The 23,799-nt window shown below is 40.4% G+C and overlaps 2 protein-coding genes across 3 annotated transcripts in view; both read left to right on the plus strand.

Moving 5' to 3' along the window:
• Positions 1 to 23,799, plus strand: part of DOP1A (DOP1 leucine zipper like protein A) — a 1,079,867-nt gene that overhangs the window by 562,858 nt on the left and 493,210 nt on the right. The window lies entirely within an intron of this gene.
• LOC147707554 (uncharacterized) lies at positions 5,165 to 7,203 on the plus strand. The gene is made up of 2 exons (XM_086926554.1): positions 5,165 to 5,229; positions 5,322 to 7,203. The coding sequence occupies exon 2, from the start codon at positions 5,335 to 5,337 to the stop codon at positions 6,736 to 6,738; it is 1,404 nt and encodes a 467-aa protein (XP_086782680.1). The 5' UTR covers positions 5,165 to 5,229; positions 5,322 to 5,334; the 3' UTR covers positions 6,739 to 7,203.

The raw sequence follows: 23,799 nt of genomic DNA on the forward strand, positions 1-23,799 counted from the left end.
TTCCCCTACTAGTGCTAAAGTCAAGCCCTCAGTTTTCTCCAGATACACGTCAATCACACGTCATACCAGCTGCGCGCGCACCCAGGTCATAGGTTTCAGCTGACTCTGCAGAATCCTCTATGCACCCACCCACTTATGACACGTTTCTGTGACGTTTTCAGCACACACCTTTGTACACGCCTTTTTGCTACGCACATGTGTTCTTATCATATTCTTTTCACTTGTCACGCCTACTGTATCCATTGCCATTGCACAGTTTTACTATATATGTCATGTACTGCTAATAAATCGTTGACATCTTTTTGCCATCATTGCATATACCCCGAACCCTTGTATTGATGGAATTGATTTCCATGGCTCGAGCCATCCCGATTAAAGCCCGTATGACTCAGACACCACGGACTCTGACTCTCATTGATTGAGCTATTCTTTTACTTGTCAGAAATTATATGGTAAAACTTGTACGGTAAATTATATTTACCACATAATTTGGCGCCCGAACAGGAACCCCTCCCCCACCCCACGCGCCGGCGATGCGTCGCAGGCCTTGCCCCCTACCACAGCCGTGACAGACTCCTATGCGCATCTGCAGGTTTTCCTGTATCTCCCTCAGGCCTACGGAGGTGACGGAGACTGCGGTCGACATCCAGACGATGCGGTGAGGAGTGCGGAGGATCCCGACCAGAGCCCAGCCGAGAGAACAGTGTCCGAGGTGTCCAGAGGCCCACCTGTCCGAAGCGTTGAGGCGCATGCGTAGTGCGCAGCAGCAGTGACGTCGTAGCAGTCCAGTCCAGTCGAGTTTCCGAGGCCTTCCGTTCCGTGCTTACTGGTGAGTACCGTTGCTGGGGACGCATCAAGACGGGTGCATTAATTTGTATCCGGTCAAGACGGGTTTGGGTACACAGATCCGGTCTGCACTGTTTTAGCAGTGCATCTGTACTGTTTAGCAGTACATCTAGTAATTCAGTTATTCAGTATGTTTGTTATAGAATGTTTTAGTCAGTATCTGTTTGAAATGTTTCAATGTGTTTAATGTCGTGGTATGAGTGATTGTTTGCATTCCATTACTGTGTTTATTGTGTTCACGTCCAGAGTAAGGTAGCAATGCCGTTATTCTCAAAGTTACAACAGATAGGAACTAGGAAAGGGATACTAGAAGAAGCAGTACCCGTCCCACCAAGGGACACTCCAGGTCATTTTATGTACCATAAGCATGGCTTAGATGCCATACTGTACTTAGACTTGTGGGTGGACTATACGAAAGACTTGGCAGAGAATCAGAGATGGCCCGTTACAGGGACATGGGATGCCGAGTGCATCATGAGAGTAGAAGAAGCGTTATGGAAAAAGAAAGCCAGACAATCACAGAAAGATGCCATAGAATTGTGGCGCAAAGAATCGCATAGACGGACAGAGAAAGAACTCAGAAAAGCAGAAAAGAGTAGAGAGGATTCCGAGAAAGCAAGAGAAAAAGAACTACTAGAAGAAGGACAGCGAGTCAGAATGGAACAACACGATAGACAGAGTAATACCCTTATTACAGGACTTTATCCAGTTCTGGCCGAGGGCCTGCCCAAGACGACCCCGGAAATACCAAATGATCTGCCACCTCCATTGGTTCCGACTAAAGTACGTCATAAAAAGACCGCAGCAGATATTTTCCTTTCTTCCTATTTAGATGATGTAGCTCCCGCATATACCAATGTACCCGTACAACCTGCTAATAATAATCTGCCACAGCATATTCCTGCTGATCAAGCCACGACCCCTCCACGTCACCAAATTCCCGCACCTGGTGTCACTTCCCCTACTGGTCCCCCTACTATTGGTCCTCTTAACCCTTTTGCTACAGATGCGACTCAGAGTCAGTTGTCTCCGTTAAATGTACCTTTCCCACACCCATTGACGACAAGTCATGCACATGGTTCTGCCTCAGGAGGTGCCTCAGGGGGTCCCTATCGCACTCCGCCACAATTACATCGATTGACAATGAGAGAATTAGCAATGCAGCGTACCCCTAAAGCAACCCCAGCTGAAAAGCTCAAAGAAATAATTGGAGATTGTAGATACGATCCTGTCCCTGGCAAGCAAGGGGACCTGTTGTTAGCATCATTACGTTTAAGACGTGTTACAGATTACTTGATGACATTACCAGAAATGCCAGAACATCTAGACAAAATATATCACTTCATTCGATCGGGGGAGGGTCCAGAATGTGTTCGTGAAGCCATGGCATATCAGAAAGTCGAGACTCAAGGGTTATTATTGCGATTTTTGATTAATTGTTTGATCAGGGAACAAGATCAGCCAGGTTATTGTCAAAAAGAAATGGAAGGATTGACAAAATGGAGTCAGAATATTGCAGATTGTAAGCATGACAAAGAGAAATGTATAGATGCCATGACTAGAAAGATCCGTAAGGTAATAGTGGCAATACATGCCCGACGCAAAACTGATAAAACCCTCGAGTCAGACGAAAAAGAATCCTCAGAGGAGGAGGAAGAACCAGAGAATCCAGCAGCGACTCAAGGCACGATAGCTTACGTAGGTAGGGCGAAACTCCCTAAACAGTATTCTCTTGATAGACCTTGTAACAGACCCATTCGTCCAGAAAACAAGAAACGTTACCTTTCCCCGATACCAGAGCAATGTTCCCTTGAACATATTTTCCAAGTTACTGATAATATCCTGAAAGAAAGAGTAGGTTATCATGAACTCAATACCTTACGTGATCAGGAACTAGCCCGGTCCGCAGTCCAATGGGCCGGGGATGACAGTATATATAAAGATGATTTAGTAGTGCAAACATTTTTGAGTCTTACTCCAGAAGAACAGCGACTAGCGGGTATATACATGACCCAACATCTTATTGTACAGTATGAAAACCAACAGTCTGATCCAGGTCCATTGTATAATCTTTGTTTTTTTTTTTTTTTTAACATTTTTATTGTTTGCAAGAAATGACATGATTCATTACAATTCAATTCCATACTTAACATACAAATACAATTAATATGAGCAGCAACTAAAATTGAGGAATGGAACAACCTATAATTAATTATTAAACCAATATTTCACATTAGCTCTACTATTAAAGTAATAAACTACTAGAACAGAAAGACAAAACTAGGCTAAATCACGCTTCTTGGCCTTCAAAAAAGTGCTTCCATATCTTTTCTTTTCTCAGAAGAGCTTTTGGACCCCTAAGTTTAGCTAAAGAAAATTCCATAGTTCTAATTTCATAAACCAATGCTAACCAATCCGCAACATTAGGGGGTTCTTTAGATATCCAGACCCTAGCTATTGTTAATCTAGCACATGCTAGCAAAATCGTTAAGAGATCCTTATTGGGATAGTTCCTATCTTGGATGTCTAATAAAACCATTTGTACCGTGAGATCCGATGAATTTATCTGGTTAAATTGAAGATGGTAAGTTATACGATTCCAGAAATTGGAGAGTGCAGGACATGAGAATAACATATGTTCAATTCCAGCCGCGACAGTGTTACATTTAGCACACCTAGATTTCTCTGTCAACGAGTTACCATGTGCCCAACTGGATATTCTTTGCGGCGTATAATACAATTCCGTGATTGTCCTATATAGTTGCATTTTCAACTTAGACGAGTGAACTATTTCACTTAAATGAGTTAGGGCGTTTCCAATCTGTACTGAATTTATGTTTTGATTTAATCTACGAGACCATTTGGCTGCGATTTGAGTTGTGTTTTCTCCCTTCTCCTTAATAAGCCATTGATATCCCAATCTGATTAATGATTTAGTTTTTTCTGAGTAAATACCCTCAATAATATCAGATTGTTTGACTTCCGTTATTTTCAATTTATTACAGAAATAATCTCTTAGTTGTCTATATTTAAAATGCATGTCATCCGTAAGCCCATTTGTAATTTTTAAATTCTCGAAGTCCCTCAACCCATTAGTACCATAAAGATCTCCTAATGTGGTTATGTCCTGTCTTATCCATCGATTACCCAAACCGTCCGAAAATATGTCAGGAAGGCCCGGATTGTTCCATAATCTAAGTTCAGTATTGTAAAATGAACTATTACTAATGTACAGAATTTTGGTTCCATGATGAAATATCGTTAACATAAATATCGTCTATAATAAATATCGTCACTAAAACATCGCTTACAGAAATATCGTCATCCTATACATAACATAGATTTCACACAAATATCGATATTTTTTTATCGACAACCCTAATATCGTTAACATTAATATCGACTACTTAAATATCGACTACTACATTATCGACTGTATTTTAAATAACACTACCTTTGACATATATATCGACTACACTAACATCGACGACCTATGTACTCTAAATATATACAAAAAATATCGTCTTTTTATAAACAACTCGAAATGCACTATTCTTTGATTTAACTTAAATTTTTTTGCTATTTTATTTACATCACTAAAACATTTAATATATACTTTTACAAACAAATAGTGAAGCAACATCGTCTCACAAAAATAACGGTTTTCCCACGCCAAATAACGTTAACAACCAATGATTTTGAATTTCCACTAATTGAACCAATCCAAAACTACCATTAATTAACTCACTCATATAAATACAATTACACACCTAACGTAATTTACCATTTTTGGCCCAAACTTGGAGAAAAACGGTTACCTTGCTGAGAGAAGAGAATACAAACGAACGACTACAACTACAATACATCACACTACACTTCAAGTAAGTTAAATACCATTTTTCTTTCGAAGTTACTATAAGTCCATAAACTCCCGATTTTTAAAACTGTTGTTCTTTAGAGTAACAACTAAACATGTTGAACTTATCAACAACGACAATACAGTTAGATGTAAGCACTTTTATTAACTACCTTATCCATGTCTACTTAGATAGCTGATAAAAAATTTTTAAACTGGCTAAGTAAATGTAAAATTTTAAATACATGTATCTAACTACTATCATCCAAATACTACAAGTAACACAATGATAATTTTTTCCACAGACTCTACAAAATTATTTGCCTATCTACAACTACACTACCAACATATTCTACTACATTAAGTAAGTATAATCACTGTATGTGTAAAAATGCAAAAATTAAAATGAAAAACTTATTACACTAAAGTATTTCTTTCTATTATTCTTTAACACTACTACAGAACTTAAAGAGGATACAAATCTGAAAAAGAAGTAAGAATAAAAGGTTTACCAGTGAAGCCACATAGTAAGTATACATTAGCACTGTAGCCTAGTATTAGACACATCTCTATAAATTGTGTTCAATATTCTTAAAAACACATATATATATTTCCACAGATCTACCTTAGACATGGCAACTGGAGCTACTTTCATTACTTCGCAAAAAGGAAAACTAATGCTGAGCTACATGGGTTACACCTACACCCAAGAAAGAGTGAAAGCAAATAAGACCCATTGGAAATGTAGTAAATATTACTCTAATGCATGCTATGGTAGAGCAACAACTGTTGATAACAATGTGTTAAATGTACGTGAGCATAACCACCCACCAAATGTAACTGAAGTGGAAGTGAGAGAAGCACTAGAAACATTGAAAGATGCTAGTACAGGATCACAAGAAACAAGCACTAGCATTTTAAAAAATGTATTAAGCAAAGTTCCTGAACATGTGACAGGACAGCTACCTTCTATTCCCAACTTAAAGAGATTAATTGCAAAAACTAAACGTGCTTCTGATCCAACTCCACCAACACCAGAAAGTTTTCAGGATATAAAAATATATCCTGAATATACCATTACACATAATGAGGATAAATTCTTAATGTATGACAACAACAGCCAGGACAAAAGAATTTTACTTTTTGCTACAAATAATAATTTGCTAAAGCTTAAATCATGTGAAACATGGATGATGGATGGGACTTTTAAAGTTTGTCCCAAACCTTTCTATCAACTTTACACCATTCATGGGGAATACCAAGATACAAATATCCCTCTTATTTATACTCTGCTGCCAAACAAAACTAATACTACCTACGTTGACATTTTAACAACGATCAAAGAATTAACAGATAATTACTATCCTCAAAGAATTATCATTGACTTTGAAATTGCCATGATTCAAGCAATCCTAAAAATATATCCCCATACCTCCATACAAGGTTGTTATTATCACTACAACCAAAGCATATGGAGGCACTTACAAAAATCAACTTTAAGCATAGAATATTCTACAAACAGTAACTTTGCTTATCAAATAAAAAAGTTGATTGCATTAGCATATGTACCAACAACAGAAGTAGCTAACTACTACAATTTATTAATTGACAGCCCTTTCTACCGCACCAATGAAAAAATACTAACTCCCTTCTTAGACTACTTTGAAGATACCTGGGTTGGAAGATTACATCGTTCAGGCCACCGTAGACAACCTAAATTTCAAATACCATGGTGGAATGTATATGCTAGTACAATAGCACAGAAAGCTAAAACTAATAACGCAGTTGAAGGATGGCATAATGCCTTCCAAGCCACTTTAGGGAGAAGTCAACCAACACTTCACAAACTGATCCAAAGCATAAAAAAAGAGCAAAGCTACCAAGAACTCAGAATAGAACAATCGCTTTCTAAAATTGGCCCTAAACTAAGTAAACAAACATTAAACATGTACGAATATCTGCAGCAAAAAACTAGAATGTACCCAAGTATAGAAGGTCTAGCATACTTAGATCTAATAGCAAAATCAATCCTTTAAATATAAAATTCCAAAAAGTGAGCAAAGCATTATAAAAGATACTATGTAGTAAAATTTATTAATATTATATCATGTAAAATTATCAATAATATATTTTTACAAGACATAATAATATTACATTTTACTAAATAGTACACTATACCACAATGCAACCCAAAAGTAAATATCACTTTTACTTACGGTTCTGCTGCTGTAGAATATGTTCCATGGTGATAATTTCCACAGAAATGTTACCAACAGCTATCCATATCCAATGTGTAAAAATCCCAACAAAATGTAAAAATACAACTGTTTGATAATAGTCCCGTAGCAATCCTCTCGAAATAGAAACCATGAAAAAAACGATAAATCCTCACGAGTAAAAAAAGTTGAGACCCCGAAAAAAGCAGAACAATGTAAAAGTATGTACCTGCTTAAAAAAAACACGTCACAATCCATCTGCTCACCAAAAGGAAAACCTGTAAAATATCGAAATAAAAAATAACCTCAAAACATAGGAAATACGCATAGCCTACACATAGTATAGAAAAGATAAAAAAAATCTAAATTCATCCCTTAATCGACAGTAAACGTTACTTTTGTTCGAACTACCTCACAAAGTACGTTCTCCATAACGTCGCTAAATAACACGTAATTCGCACATATTATGTAAAGTACTACACATATCTACACATACACACTACAACTATCACTAAACTTTACTTAAATATCTTTAAAAGTAATGAGAAACAAACTTACCTTCACCAACAAGAAACAGCTCCCAACCGCGAGCTTCCGTTTTCTAAAATGACCCAAACAACGATGTTGATAGAAAAAAAAGTGAAGTTCCTAAACTAAGATGGCTGCATAATAAAAACTAAAATAGGACAAAATAGGCTTTCAATAAAAAATACATTGTATAAAATACCACAATATACCCAATATGTATTAATAAATGTATTTTTATTGTTAAAAAACATATGAATATTGTAATAAATACATTAATATGTTTAAAATAATTATGTATTATTTGTTTATTATTAGAAAAGTGAATGTCATTTATAATATTTTTCTCAAATGTTACAAAATGTAAATGTATGTTATGTACATATCATGTTAAAAATAATCACATAATAAATATGTAATATATTAAATTTTAATAAAAATATTAAAATTTAATATAACAATTTATATATGATAAAAACATTATTTATGTCTAAAAATGCTATATAATTTGTTACCAAAAATAATGTGAAATTAAAAAAAAAATTTGTACAATCTTTGTAGTACCAAATCAAAATGTCAATAAAATATTTTGTTAAAAATATTGTTTCTTAATTTACACTTGTCATATGAAAATAAAAATTGTATACAAATGTATTTAATGTATATTTATGAAAAGAATAGACTATAATAATTTACTATTCTAAGTCCAAACATAACTTAACTCAGGGAATGTGCTGGATAATAATCCTAAAAAATTTACTATTCTAACTCCAATCTAACATAAATCAGGGAAAGTGCTGGATAGTAAACCATAATAAATTACTATTCTAACTCCAGTCCAACATAAGTCAGGGAAAGTGCTGGATAGTAAACCATAATAAATTACTATTCTAACTCCAGTCCAACATAAGTCAGGGAAAGTGCAGGATAGTAAACCATAAAAAATTACTATTCTAACTCCAGTCCAACATAAGTCAGGGAAAGTGCTGGATAGTAAACCATAATAAATTACTATTCTAACTCCAGTCCAACATAAGTCAGGGAAAGTGCTGGATAGTAAACCATAATAAATGACTATTCTAACTCCAGTCCAACATAAGTCAGGGAAAGTGCTGGATAGTAAACCATAATAAATGACTATTCTAACTCCAGTCCAACATAAGTCAGGGAAAGTGCAGGATAATAAACCATAATAAATTACTATTCTAACTCCAGTCCAACATAAGTCAGGGAAAGTGCTGGATAGTAAACCATAATAAATTACTATTCTAACTCCAGTCCAACATAAGTCAGGGAAAGTGCTGGATAGTAAACCATAATAAATTACTATTCTAACTCCAGTCCAACATAAGTCAGGGAAAGTGCTGGATAGTAAACCATAATAAATGACTATTCTAACTCCAGTCCAACATAAGTCAGGGAAAGTGCTGGATAGTAAACCATAATAAATGACTATTCTAACTCCAGTCCAACATAAGTCAGGGAAAGTGCTGGATAATAAACCATAATAAATTACTATTCTAACTCCAGTCCAACATAAGTCAGGGAAAGTGCTGGATAGTAAACCATAATAAATTACTATTCTAACTCCAGTCCAACATAAGTCAGGGAAAGTGCTGGATAGTAAACCATAATAAATGACTATTCTAACTCCAGTCCAACATAAGTCAGGGAAAGTGCTGGATAGTAAACCATAATAAATTACTATTCTAACTCCAGTCCAACATAAGTCAGGGAAAGTGCTGGATAGTAAACCATAATAAATTACTATTCTAACTCCAGTCCAACATAAGTCAGGGAAAGTGCTGGATAGTAAACCATAATAAATTACTATTCTAACTCCAGTCCAACATAAGTCAGGGAAAGTGCTGGATAGTAAACCATAATAAATTACTATTCTAACTCCAGTCCAACATAAGTCAGGGAAACTGCAGGATAGTAAACCATAATAAATTACTATTCTAACTCCAGTCCAACATAAGTCAGGGAAAGTGCTGGATAGTAAAGCATAATAAATAACTATTCTAACTCCAATCCGAAAAATTATTGATAATATTTTCATTAAGGATTATAAATAAAATTTCGTGACAATTTCAAATTTGAAATTTTAAATTTCGAATTCTGATTATTTTTCATATTTCGCATTTTTTTATTATTTTATTTTTTTTTAAGTTTAAATTACTACCCACCCTTATCCCCTAAAATACCAATTACCCGCTCCAAAAATGTTATTATAATAATTTCTTTAAGGATTACAAATAAATTTTCGTGACAATTTTTTTTTTTGAAATTTAAAATTTCGAATTCTGATTATTTTTCTAATTTCGCAATTTTTTATTTTGTTATTTTTTTTAATTATTAAATTACTACCCACCCTTATCCCCTATTATACCAATTACCCGCCACTAAAAATTAAATATGACTTTTTCATTAATCATTAAAATTAAATTTTCGTGTAAATATCTATTTACTATTTTTAAATTTCGCATTCTGATTAAATTTCTAAATTGTTTTTTTATTTACATTTTTTATATTAAATTTTAAATTACTACCCACCCTTATCCCCTATAATACCAATAACCCGCTACTAGAATATTAACAAATCTTTTGTAAAATATTATTTTTTTAACCTTAGTTTTACTAATATTATTTTTTCTAATTTTATACACAACATTATAATAAATTTTTTTTTTTTCTAACACATTATATTTTTTTGACGATATTATATACAACGACTTTTTAGTCAACGATATTCTATTCATCGATATTTTTGTTTGACGATATTTATGTCATTCTAAATAAACGATATTTTTTACAACGATATTTACTTAAGCGATATTTTTGATTTTCGATATTCTTACTACGATATTAATGCTAGTCGATATTTTCCCGTCGATATTCCATCTTAATACCCAGAATTTTATCCCAAATTCGTATGGCATGTTTTGCAGTCTTGAATTTTACTCTTTTGAAATAGTTTGGATCATGGACCCGTAGTAGAAATTGATTAGCGTCAGCCCCCAACATGTATTGATGAAAAAATAAAGAGGGAGTATTTTTTAATAGGCTCCTAGTGCGTAGAAGAAAAGTAGCTAAAAAATAACGATTAAAATCCGGTAAGGTAAGTCCCCCTTTAGAGATTGGAAGTGTCAAAAATTTTACCGCCCTTCGTGCTTTTTTATACCCCCAGATAAAGCTACTACAGATGCCATCCAATTTTCTAAAAAAAAGCTTATTTGGTTGTAGCGGTATAGCTCTACACAAATAAAGTAACTTGGGTAAGATTTTCATCTTTATCAGGTTTAATCTCCCTAACAAACTCAAAGGTATCTTATGCCATTTTTTAAAACTCGCAGCTGTTTCTTTAAGGAATGACCCATAATTTATTTCCACAATTTTCTCCACTTTAGCAGTAAGCTTAATGCCCAAGTATACGGCTTCTTTACAGGTTTTGTAAGTACATGTAACCGGAGTATAGTTGAGTATAATTTGGGTTTTGTTAACATTTAATTTATACCCGGAGATTTTCCCATACTTATGTGCTTCTTCTATAATTGCGGGCATAGCTTTACAAACATCCGATGTATATATTGCGATATCATCCGCAAAGGCAGTTAATTTAAGGGTTATATCCCCATGTTGAGCTGGAATTATATTGATTTGATCATTTAAAGCATTTAAAAAGGGTTCTAAAGATAAGGCAAATAATAATGGGGAAAGAGGGCATCCCTGTCTTGTACCTCTTGCAATCTTGAAGTTGTCAGAATCTATATCTCCATAGCTGATCACGGCCCGTGGATCATCATAGAGAGATTTAACCCAATCTAGATAAGAGCCATTTATACCCATTTTAATTAATACTGTCCACAGATATTCCCACCCCACTCGGTCAAATGCTTTTTCAGCATCTAACATTATCATACCGAGTGGGGTGTTAGTAGTTTCAGCTACATCCAGAGCGGTTATGGAAGTATTAACATGCAATGTGGTATCTCTACCAATCACAAAGCCATGTTGTTGGGGATTAACAATGTCCGGCATATGAGGCGCTAGCCGATTAGCTAAAATTTTAGAAAAAAATTTCACATCGGAGTTGAGTAGAGATATGGGCCGATATGAACCACACTCTTTTTCCGGTTTTCCCTTCTTCAGAAAAAATATGATTTTAGCAAGTTTCCATGAAGATGGTGATTGTTTAGAAACAATAATTAAATTAATAACTTTTTGTAGTAATGGAGCTAGCTCTTGATAGCACAGTTTATAGAGTTCACCTGGTATGCAATCTTCACCGACCGCCTTACCTAATGGTAAATGGTCGATAGCCAATTTAATCTCCTCAGTAGTAATATCAGAGTTTAATTGTTGAATTACTTCGTGATTTAATGCTCGCGATGGTCCTAGGTATTGATCAAGATATTTTACAACCTCTGTTTCATTCGATGGCTCCTCTGGGGTATATAAATGTTGATAAAATTTAACAAATTGATTTAATATTTGATCCTCTTGTCCATATATCACTGAATCTGATCCAATTATTTCCTTTATTCTAGTTTTTGCTTTTCTATCTGCAGTTTTAAAAGCCAATATTTTTCCGATACAGTCACCACCTTCATATTGATCTAACTTGTATTTATGTAATTTAACTGCATATCTTTCTCTCAACACTTTTCTGAGTCCAGCTTGCAGTTCCGCCAATTGTGCTCTAAGCAACTCAATATTGTTTTTTGATTGCAAAGTCGCTTCAGCCAATTGTGTTTCCAGGTCCAACAATTTAGATTTTCTGCATTGAGCCTGTATACATATTGCTGGACACACCCTCTAATGCTACACTTACAAGCGTCTCATACCGTATTGATACTAGCTGTATTAACATTTAACTCAATAAATTCTTGTATGTGTTTTTTAATTAGTGAGATAAATGTTTGATCAACTAGCAAATGTCTAGGAAAAGTGAACTTTCGTGGTTTTACATTCTGATTTTCAATATTAACATCCAAAAGAAGAGGGTTATGATCCGATGTGACTTTGGGGCAGATTTCAATCACGCAATTTTCTAAGATTTGTTGCGAGGCCCATACCATATCAATCCTAGAACATGACCTGTGCGGGGCAGAATAGTAAGTAAAGCCTGGCACCCTAGGATGTTTGGACCGCCATAAATCTCTAATTGCAGCTCTTACTTTATACATTCTTTTAAAATTCATTGGCCTCGTAGAGTCTATTTTATAGTTCATAACACAGTTAAAATCTCCAGCAATCATAGTTTCCCCTTCCCACTCTAATAGTTCTAGGCTTAGGTCTTCATAAATTTTAGGCTTATCAATATTTGGGCTATATACCACACAAAGTACCAGCTTAACCTTCGCTCCTTGCATCTGTGCTATTGCCCATCTACCTCTAATATCAGAGGCAGTTTTAATTATCTCTAATGGGAGTGTTCTTTGTTTTAAAATAGCAACCCCCCTTATGGTCTCATTTAAAGAGGTACAAGTAACCAATTCATAGCCTAGTTGGGTTAACAACTTTCTGTCTTGATATTTTATATGAGTTTCTGTCAGCAGCACTATATTAGGGTTATACAATTTAATCTCTTCTTGTACTAATTTTCTTTTACTTTTACTGTTTAGGCCATCTACATTCCAACATAAGATTCTTAGCTTAAGCATTTATTTGATATTGGTCTTATATATGTTGTTCTCCTTTTCCTCGATGTATTTTACCTTCGTTACCTTTTCGTTTCTACTTTTCCTAAGCAAAAATAAAGCGTCAAATCTTGCAATCATATTTTTTACTTTTATCACCACCCCCCACCCACGACACCCGTTGCCACCCCTGCCCTTGTGGCAACCCCACCCCCTCCCTCGCTGCAGTCCGTTTCTTGGGGGGGAGCTCCCCTCTAGCGTTGCTGCCGCTAGCGTGGCAGCGCAGTGAAGAAGCATGCATGAGTGGCTGCTCTAACCATATTTAATTCATGCCTTATTGTGCCTTATTGTATCTATATTTAGTTCAAAACCCAAAAAAGCCACCTAAAGCAAAAGAAAAGAGAGAAAGAAAAAGAGAAAAAGAAAGAGAAGAAGTATAAACATATCAATATGGCCCCATACTTGCACTATAATTGTGCCCCCACCGCGTTTTGGACGGATTTATTCACATTATTGCTGCCTGTTCGTGGCGCCGGTCGCCATCTTGGGGGGGGACTACTGATTCTCACGTCACCTGTCCTGAGCGTTCTATCGCTTTGCAGGAGTTCAGGTGAGCTCCTATTTAAGGCGAGCACGTCTGCTGCTCTGCCTTTGGTAAGGTGCCTTTAGGTGCTTGGTTGCAGTTGGTATTACAGCGCGCTGCGCTTGGCTTATTTTAAAAAAAATCCTGTTTTTCTATCTCTGTTTATTTTATTTTGTTCTGCCTTGTTTTTAACTTGCATCCTGTGCTGGCCCCATACTTGCACTATAATTGTGCCCCCACCGCGTTTTGGACGGATTTATTCACATTATTGCTGCCTGTTCGTGGCGCCGGTCGCCATCTTGGGGGGGGACTACTGATTCTCACGTCACCTGTCCTGAGCGTTCTAGCGCTTTGCAGGAGTTCAGGTGAGCTCCTATTTAAGGCGAGCACGTCTGCTGCTCTGCCTTTGGTAAGGTGCCTTTAGGTGCTTGGTTGCAGTTGGTATTACAGCGCGCTGCGCTTGGCTTATTTTAAAAAAAATCCCGTTTTTCTATCTCTGTTTATTTTATTTTGTTCTGCCTTGTTTTTAACTTGCATCCTGTGCTGGCCCCATACTTGCACTATAATTGTGCCCCCACCGCGTTTTGGACGGATTTATTCACATTATTGCTGCCTGTTCGTGGCGCCGGTCGCCATCTTGGGGGGGGACTACTGATTCTCACGTCACCTGTCCTGAGCGTTCTAGCGCTTTGCAGGAGTTCAGGTGAGCTCCTATTTAAAGCTCTCACAAACCGCGCAGCGGTGACGCGCAGCGGTAGCGCCTGACTCGCGCCGGAGTCAAGCCAGAGTCCAGCCCGTCTGCGCCCGTCCGCGTTCCGGAGGCGTTTTGGCAGCGGGCGGGGCTCTGTGTTATCGAGAATGATGAATCTGGGTGCTCCTCGGGTACGGTACTCCCTCATGGAGTTGCGCTCCCTGAATGTAAGGGAGAGCTGCTGTTGCACTGTTTTTCCGCGCCGTCATAGGGGTAAGTCGCGATGTCCCGGGTGTGGCTGGCATCCTACCCGGGTCCTGTCATCAGCCCCGCTTACTGGTACATCGGGTGCTGAGTATGCCTGCATGCTGTTAAACACTAGATCTGCTCGCTGCCATGCGCAACACATCTTTGAGCTCCTCGAGACCGAGAAGCCACTCTGTCTTATGTTGACGGAGACTTGGTGGGGTGAAGCGTCCAATCCTGATGTGGCTATGGCCATTCCGCCTGATTTTGACATCTTCAGGAAGGACAGAGCTAAGGGCAGGGGTGGCGGGGTCGCATTGGTGGTAAAGAGGGGTACGCCCTGTACCATCTTGCCGACCGAGGACATCCGCGGCTCGGAATCGTTGGCTTTTTCCATCGGGCTAGCGCCGCATCAATCAGTCAAGGGACTGTTAGTTTACCGCCCCCCTGGTCCGCTTGGGACGTTTTTTGCCGACCTCGAGTTGGTGTTGGTGGGTTCAGCCCTGAGAGCAGAACACTGCTTGGTGGCGGGGGACTTTAACATCCGGATGGATGATCCGTCGGACCCCGCCGCTATCAAGCTCTTGGAGGTCATGACGCCGCTGGGTCTTATCCCGCATCTGCAGGGCCCGACCCACGATAAGGGGCATACCCTTGACCAGGTCTTCTCGACGTCTCCTTTGGTAGTGAATGAGATTCTTCCTGTCTTGTGGTCGGACCATTGGCTTGCCAAATTTGTCATCAGTGGCAATGTCAGGGCGCCGAACCCTGTCTCACAGCAGCAGGGACGAGCCTTTCGAGCATTTAGCAGGGTGACCCCTGAGATGCTGGCTCAGGCTGCTGTGTCTCACCCTTGTCCTTTGTCTGGTGAGTTAGAGAGAGACTTGGAGTCCCTGCAAAATTGGCTGACGGAGAGGCTGAATGACCTGGCCCCTGTTCTGCCCCCCCGCTTGTCACCTAAGCGGGTCTCGGCCCCTTGGTTTACCACTGCTCTGTGGGCTATGCGGCAGCAGTGCAAGGTAGCCGAAAGGGCCTGGCGGGCACATTATGATAGCAAGGACAGGTCTGCCTATAAGGCTCTGGTTAGAGCTTACCACCGGGACATCCGCCTCGAAAAAAAAGCCTATCTTGCGGGGAGAATTGAGGCAGCGTCAAACTCGAGTAAGGAGATTTTTACTATTGTGCGAGAATTCATTTCACCTCGGACGACCACCGCGGAAGAGGGCCCCGCAGTTTCCTGGGCGGCGGATCTCGCGTGTTTTTTCACAGGCAAGATCAAACTCATCCAGGACTCCTTTCTATTGAGTGGACCGGTCACTCTGCCGATGCCCGAGGCGGGCACGCTTCCCCTAGTTAGGCAGGGCGCCATATTGGCTGAGTTTCCATCTCTGCCAGCCTCCGCTTCCCTAGCGCTTATGGGCAACTTAAAATCTGGGTCTCCGCTTGACCCCTGCCCAGCTAAGCTCCTGGGTAATTTGGCGGAGGTGGTTAATCCGCTGGCTCACCCTCTTCTCAACCTTTCGTTGAGTCTGGGAGAGGTGCCGCCAGCATGGAAGCAGGCAATGGTCATCCCGTTGCTTAAAAAGCCGGGACTTGACCCGAAAGCTCCAGCCAATTACAGGCCAATTTCGCTGCTGCCGGCCCTCGTAAAAATTTTGGAGAAGCACGTTCAGTCGGTGCTCTCCAATTTTTTGGAGTCCCATGAGATCTTGCACGACTCCCAGTCGGGCTTCCGCTCAAATCGCAGCACCGAGACCGCGCTCCTGGAGGTTTCGGAAATCATTAAAGGGGTGCTGGATTCCGGGGGCAAAGTCATGCTGGTGTTGTTGGACCTGTCGGCGGCTTTTGACACCGTCCCCCATGAGGGTCTGCTCGCAAGACTCTCTGAGATTGGCCTGCGGGGGACGGTGCTCAAATGGTTTTCTTCCTTTCTGGCCGGCCGCCGGCAAACGATCTGGACACCACCTGACAACGCTGTAATGCCGCCTCTGGGAGTCAGGGTCCCTCAGGGCTCTATATTGAGCCCGACCCTTTTTAATATCTATATGACCCCTTTGGCGGCGGTGGTGGAGTCGTTTGGTGCCCGGATCGTGTCGTATGCCGACGACACCCAGCTCCTCTTCTCCTGTGAGAGGGGGGCTGACTTTGACGGGGAGAGTATCCAGAATTGCCTTGGGGCTGTGTTTGCATGGTTCCAACTGCACAGCCTCAAGTGCAATTCCGACAAATCAGAGGTACTCTTCTTCGGGTGCGATACGGAGCCCTGCTGGCAGGCTTGGTGGCCCATCGACATGTTCCCTCCGTCCGGCTCATCGCCCATGGCCAAAAATTTGGGGGTGAAGATGGACAAGGGGCTGACGATGAAAGCCCAGATCCTGGGGGTAACCGGTACCTGCTTCGGCCTTTTAAAAATGTTGCGGAAGTTTCTGCCTCTCTTGTCCGAGGAGCACAAGAGGTTGACAGTGCAGGCCCTGATAGGCTCCAGGTTGGATTATGCCAACATTCTTTACCTGGGCCTGCCAGAGTATCTGCTGCAGAGGCTGCAAGTTGTACAGAACGCGGCGGCTAGGGCCATCTTTGGCCTTAGTAGACATACCAGCGTCTCTGGGTTGTTGGTGACGCTACACTGGCTACCCATCCGCAAACGGATTGCCTTTAAGGCTCTGACCCTTGCCTATAAAGCGCTCCATGCCGTGGGAGCTAAACATCTCCAAAAGAGACTGACCTTTTACCTTCCTACCCGCTCGTTGAGGTCGGAATCTCTTCTTTTGGCGGCCGTTCCGCGCGTGAAGAGGGCCCGCTTAGGGGGTCGCTCCTTCAGTCTTCTGGCTCCACAGATGTGGAATTCTTTACCGCTCTCTTTGCGGGGGGCGACTACCCTTCTTGATTTTAGAAGAGGTCTCAAAACCTGGTTGTTCTCGCAATAGGTCTGCCAGTAGCTCTGTTTTATTCTGTTGATTCCTCTCCTCTTTTATCTGTGTTGTGTTATTCTGAAATCTGTCCGCCTTACCTAAAGCGCCGGGACACTCTTTTTGAGTAACCGTTGCGCTATACAAAAAGACTAATAACATAACATAACATAACATAATATATATAAACCTGACCCTTTAAATTTTTACAAAAGAGTGCAACACTAATTTTCTTTTTCTTTTTGGTTTCTTTTTTCATTGTCCCGGGAAAATTTTTCCAGACATTGTTCCGCAGATAAAGGATCAGTAAAGAAGGCCACTTGCCCATCACGAATAACCTTAAGGCGAGCAGGCTCTTGAAGATAGGCCAAACATCCTAAATTTTTAAAGGCATCGATCAGCTTCCGAAGTTCCCACCGTTTATCCATAGTGGCCTTAGTTAAGTCTGACTTCACAAAAAAAGTGAAGTTATCAACGGTAACATGGTTATTAGGTTTTGCTTTTAATGCTACTGCTTGTCGCAAAAGAAAGTTACCAAAATAAATCAAAAAGGGTCTCGGAAATTTGCTATTAGTGTTTCTTTGGACTAGAGGAAGTCTATGTACTCTCTGGAGTTGGGAGTCCCAATCCCAATCCGTGAGGTCCAAAAAGGCCCTTTGAAAAAGTTTAACCATAAAGGCTCTCGGATCTGACCCCTCAATTCCTTCAGGTATTCCGAAAAGTCTAAGGTTTTGTCTCCGGGCCCTATTTTCCAAGTCTTCCACTTTAGCTTCCAGAAGGGACACTCTTGAAGTATTTTGTCTGACAATTGATGTAGTTTGGCTCACATCTTCCTCCACCTCCACTATTCGTGATTTGATATCTTCTATTTCTTTAGTTACTCCTCCTAGATTCTGACATATATCCATCATAGTTCCTTGTATTTTAGTATTGTCTTCTCTTAGTTGAGAGTATTGTTGTTGTATCTCTACTCTCTGTTCTATCAGAATCTGCATAATTGCCTCCATTGAAATAACTTTCGGAGGTATAGGATCTGAAGTGTCAGAAGCGCTCTGCAGAGAGGATTTACTAATTTGTGTAGTAGATGGATCGGGTACTGTTTCTCCAAAATTTGTCTCATCGGACACATCAACCAAAGAATCGTGTTCCACATTTTCTCTTGGTTTAGCATTAAAGTTATGTTCTAACTGCGTTGGGGTTTTCCTCAAACTGGATACTATAGTTTCATTCATTTCATTTATCGCTTCAGAATTAAGAGTTGAGAGTTCAAGATCCTGCTCCTCACTGGATTTCACAGCGTCGTTTAGTATGGTATGAGACAGCGAGGTATCTGAAATAGCGTTAGGTGAAGCTCTAGAAATCCCTGAGTAAATCTCAGTACTTAAGTCCCCATTTCCTTCCTCCGAGATTATAACCATGTTACTAGATACCTCTTGGTTCAAGGGAAGTGCACTCGAGCTAGAGTCAGTTAATAGATCCATAGGCTTGTTCAGTTTTAAGCTTAAGTTGTTACTTAGGTTGGCTTCTTGTATTTTACTAAGTTGGCCATTCAGCTCATCGGGGCTTGTCCCTGAAAGTCTAGGGCCATGTTCTTAACCCCACCTTTAGCCTCTATCCATCTTCTCAGAGGGCTGTCATCTATTAACCGAGTTTTTTTACTTTCTGCCATTTCTTTACCTGTTGTTTTTAGTAGGAGGATTTTTTGTTTAGTCTTGACCTTTCTCTTGGTTTTCCTCGACAACAGTTTTTTGTTAACTATCGCTTTGGAGGCCTCATTGAGCCCTTCTTCTTCAGGTTCCGATAATTCCTCGTAGTCAACATTTGAATCTTCATCTGATTTAGCCTCAGACTCAATCACACCCTCTTTCCCCTTCTCTTTCTCCTTTGATTTGATCTTGTCAGTCAGTGCTGATGCCGTGGTGTTAACATTAAGGTGTGCAGAGCCTCCTGGTTGGTCTTGTACCGTATGCAGTGGGCTATTTATTAAGTCTCTCTCTGCTGCAACCTCCATATTTTTAACAATTTCATTTGTCTTAACCAGTTTTATCTCACTGGCTTCTTTAAATGCTAAACTTGTTGGCCCCTTATCCTTGGGAAGTTTATCTGATCCTTTCTTGCCACCGCGTGTCTCAGTAACAAGCCCATTATCTTTAATTGCCTCCAGAGTAGTTTTTTCTGACAGAGTCTCTCCGTTTTTGTTACATGGCACTGTGGGCACTATAGGCACTATTGGTACAGCAAGTTCTTTATCTACCAATATCCCATCGGATTTATCCCCGTTTTTTTCACCTTTGTCATAGCTACTCCTCTTTTGTTTGCCTGTTAATTGTATCTCTGTTACATCTGAATCAACATTTACTTCGCTACTGACACTAGCACCTCCCTTTGTATCTGCAGGTTTTAAATGTTCTGAGTGCTGTTTAAATTTGACAGAGTTATTAATCTCATTTGTATCCCCCATCACCGTTACCCCTGCAGCCACTGCAGTCGTAGTACCTGAAAGTGCTTTTTTAATGTCAAAGCAGTCTTCCTGGATCTGGTCTGGCGCGTTGACATTGATTCATATGCCGTAGTCGTTTCCACTGTTTCTGTCCGTTTCTGCAGCCTTGGCCGTGTAACCAGGGAAGACCTCAGGTGTGCACTCTGCTGTATCGAGGCTGGGAACGCCCAGCCGGCTGTGAAGATAGAGGGCGGCGATAAGCGAGCGAAGCTCGCTACGTGAATCCAAGAGCGAAGCAATTTCCTGCCGCCCTGCTGCAGCAGTTTCCAGAGCATCGGCCCCCGCCAAGTTCCGGTCTTTCAACCGGACTCCAGCCGTTCCTCTCGGTAGGTAGGTTCAGGTATGCGAGCGCTTCGTTTCTTTCTCTTTCTCCCTTCCTCGATCGCCAAGCGCATCAGCCCCTGCCGAAAACTTCGATCTCCAGCCAGTCGCCTGCCGTTTTTCACAGTGAGTGCAGGGGCACCTTAAACTTTCCTTTCTTTCATCTTTCCTTCAGGTTGAGAAAGTGTAAATTTTACTCATTAAGGCAGTTTACCGATGCAGACCCACACATACACGTCTTCACTCGGCGGCGCTCAGCCCGCCATCTTGGCTCCTCCCCTAATGGTGGCAATTCGTAATGGTTTAAGACGTGTTACAGATTACTTGATGACATTACCAGAAATGCCAGAACATCTAGACAAAATATATCACTTCATTCGATCGGGGGAGGGTCCAGAATGTGTTCGTGAAGCCATGGCATATCAGAAAGTCGAGACTCAAGGGTTATTAATGCGATTTTGGATTAATTGTTTGATAAGGGAACAAGATCAGCCAGGTTATTGTCAAAAAGAAATGGAAGGATTGACAAAATGGAGTCAGAATATTGCAGATTGTAAGCATGACAAAGAGAAATGTATAGATGCCATGACTAGAAAGATCCGTAAGGTAATAGTGGCAATACATGCCCGACGCAAAACTGATAAAACCCTTGAGTCAGACGAAAAAGAATCCTCAGAGGAGGAGGAAGAACCAGAGAATCCAGCAGCGACTCAAGGCACGATAGCTTACGTAGGTAGGGCGAAACTCCCTAAACAGTATTCTCTTGATAGACCTTGTAACAGACCCATTCGTCCAGAAAACAAGAAACGTTACCTTTCCCCGATACCAGAGCAATGTTCCCTTGAACATATTTTCCAAGTTACTGATAATATCCTGAAAGAAAGAGTAGGTTATCATGAACTCAATACCTTACGTGATCAGGAACTAGCCCGGTCCGCAGTCCAATGGGCCGGGGATGACAGTGTATATAAAGATGATTTAGTAGTGCAAACATTTTTGAGTCTTACTCCAGAAGAACAGCGACTAGCGGGTATATACATGACCCAACATCTTATTGTACAGTATGAAAACCAACAGTCTGATCCAGGTCCATTGTATAATCTATTGCAAGACTTACTCCTGAATAGATGGAGAGGCCTAGGTACTGATTTGATTAATGTAATTCTCGAACAACGCCATAAATACAGAACGTTCTTGACCCCACATTTCGTTCCGGTTCCACCCCCAGTAAGCTATCCTTATCACCTAGACAGACAGAATCCTTTACGAGAAGTACATCCAATCCGTAAACCAGATGATACACTTGAACGTTTATTTGTATACACGCCCATAACTAAAATGGAATTATTAGAAATGAAGAAAATAGTGCCTAGTCATGATAAAGATCCAGCAGGGTTTCACCGTGAAATAAAAGACATGTTACTCATGGGAGACTATACATATCCCGATATTATGAAAATACTGAAAGTACTATTGCCTGCCGGTATTTACGAGAAACTCAAAGAAAAAGAATGGGAGGTGGGAGATAAAAAGAATAATTGGACTGAATTGGAAAACGAAGAAACCGGTCGAACCCCAGGTTTAGGTCTTGGGGAGAAAACTAAAGCATTACCAGGATTATTAGTACAGGTTTTGCCAAGATTATTGACAACTAAAAAGGAGGACTGGGATGCGATCTCAGCCTGCAAACAGAAACACGACGAAGACACTAGTGGTTTTTATTCTAGATTTGAGAAATGTTTTATTATTAATAGTGGCCTGAAAACAAGTAGCGAGTCTTACCCACACCTATTTGTGACTAAATTAGTCGAGAATTCATTACCCCAGGTTAAGAACCGCGTATTGAAAGTCGAGAGCACGTGGCAAGCAAATACGCCTTCCCAAATGTTACAAATGTTACAGTACCACCAGAACAGAATTAGGGAGGAACATGATCACGAACAGAGACGTATGAAAGACACTAAAATGAAGGTATTAGTTGCTCAGTTAGTTCCAGCTGATGGTCAGAAAAGGGGTACGACACAGTCCAATAATTCGGCGGCTCCTGTTAAAGGGACATGCAACTATTGTAAACAGCCAGGTCACTATGTAAACGATTGTGCAGTTCTGAAACACAATATAGCCACAGGTAAAACCAAAGAGAGACCACGTCCGCCTAGACAGGACCAGGTCCAACAACATATTCCGCAGAACGTGCAGCCTATGCAGGTTCCACAACAGACTGTAGCGGTACCACAGCCCCAGCCTATTGCCGCGACACAGCATGTCACACAGCAGATGTACCAGTATGCACAATCCGATTACCCTGATTATCAGCAATACACATGAAATAGCCTAGAGAGGGAGGTTGGCTTGCCTCTTATTGAGGTTCCTGTAGATAAAGAGGGTCCTTATGTACATAGTCAGGTATTAGGAAAGGATAGAAAGTTTTTGATTGACACAGGGGCAAGCAGAACTACCATTAGTCATGACGAGGTTCCAGGGGCACCCCTCTCAGGCTCACAGAATGTTTCCCTTGGATTTTCAGGAAAGCCTATTGTTAATGAAGTATCGAAACCTGTTCCCCTTGCAGTTGGTCCATTATCCCGTACTACAGACTTATTGCTCACGAAATCATGTCCAGAAAACTTGCTTGGTATCAAGACCCTGAAAGCTCTAGGAGCTGTAATTTGTTGTTCTCCGGAAGGAGTAAGGCTGTTCCTTCGTGATTTCAAGGGTCATTATGTGTTGAGAGATTTTGATCCCAGGTTACAGAATGTTCCTGCACATTTATGGGCACAAGGCCCCACTGATGTAGGTTGTATGCACATTACACCATACCGTGTTACACTCAAGCCAGGAGTTGTACTGCCCCGAATTCGACAATACAAGTTACCACCTGATGCTGTAGTGGCTTTACTGAAAATCATTGACGAGCTCATTGCACAAGGAGTGGTTGTAGAAACCGACTCCAATGTTTGTAATTCCCCTATCATTCCGATTCTTAAACGCACTGATCCAAATGCACCTCCAGTTTATCGATTGGTGATCGATTTACGGGAATTGAATAAATGCATTGTACCACAGTATCCAGTGGTCCCAGACATCTCTTCATTATTAACAGCTATTGATTCAGAGGCGACGTTCTTTACTGTAATCGATCTCAAGAACGCCATCTTTAGTGTCCCCATTGATCCGGAAAGCCAGTACCTTTTCGGATTCTGTTTAAATGGCCGTAGCTTCAAATTTGCACGCGCCCCTCAAGGATTCACAGAAAGCCCCAGCATCTACAGCCAAGCATTGAAACGACAACTTGACAGTATTCACATGCCTCTTAACACTGCCCTACTCCAATACGTCGATGATCTGTTGATCACCGCCCGAAGTGAACAAGAGTGTGAACAAGCATCACTGACAGTCTTGTATTTCCTGGCAGACAAGGGACACAAGGTGTCCCCTTCGAAGTTACAATTCTGTGCCCAGCA

The sequence above is a fragment of the Lissotriton vulgaris genome, chromosome 6, assembly GCF_964263255.1.
Source record: "Lissotriton vulgaris chromosome 6, aLisVul1.2, whole genome shotgun sequence".
In the NCBI taxonomy this organism is placed as follows: domain Eukaryota; kingdom Metazoa; phylum Chordata; class Amphibia; order Caudata; family Salamandridae; genus Lissotriton; species Lissotriton vulgaris.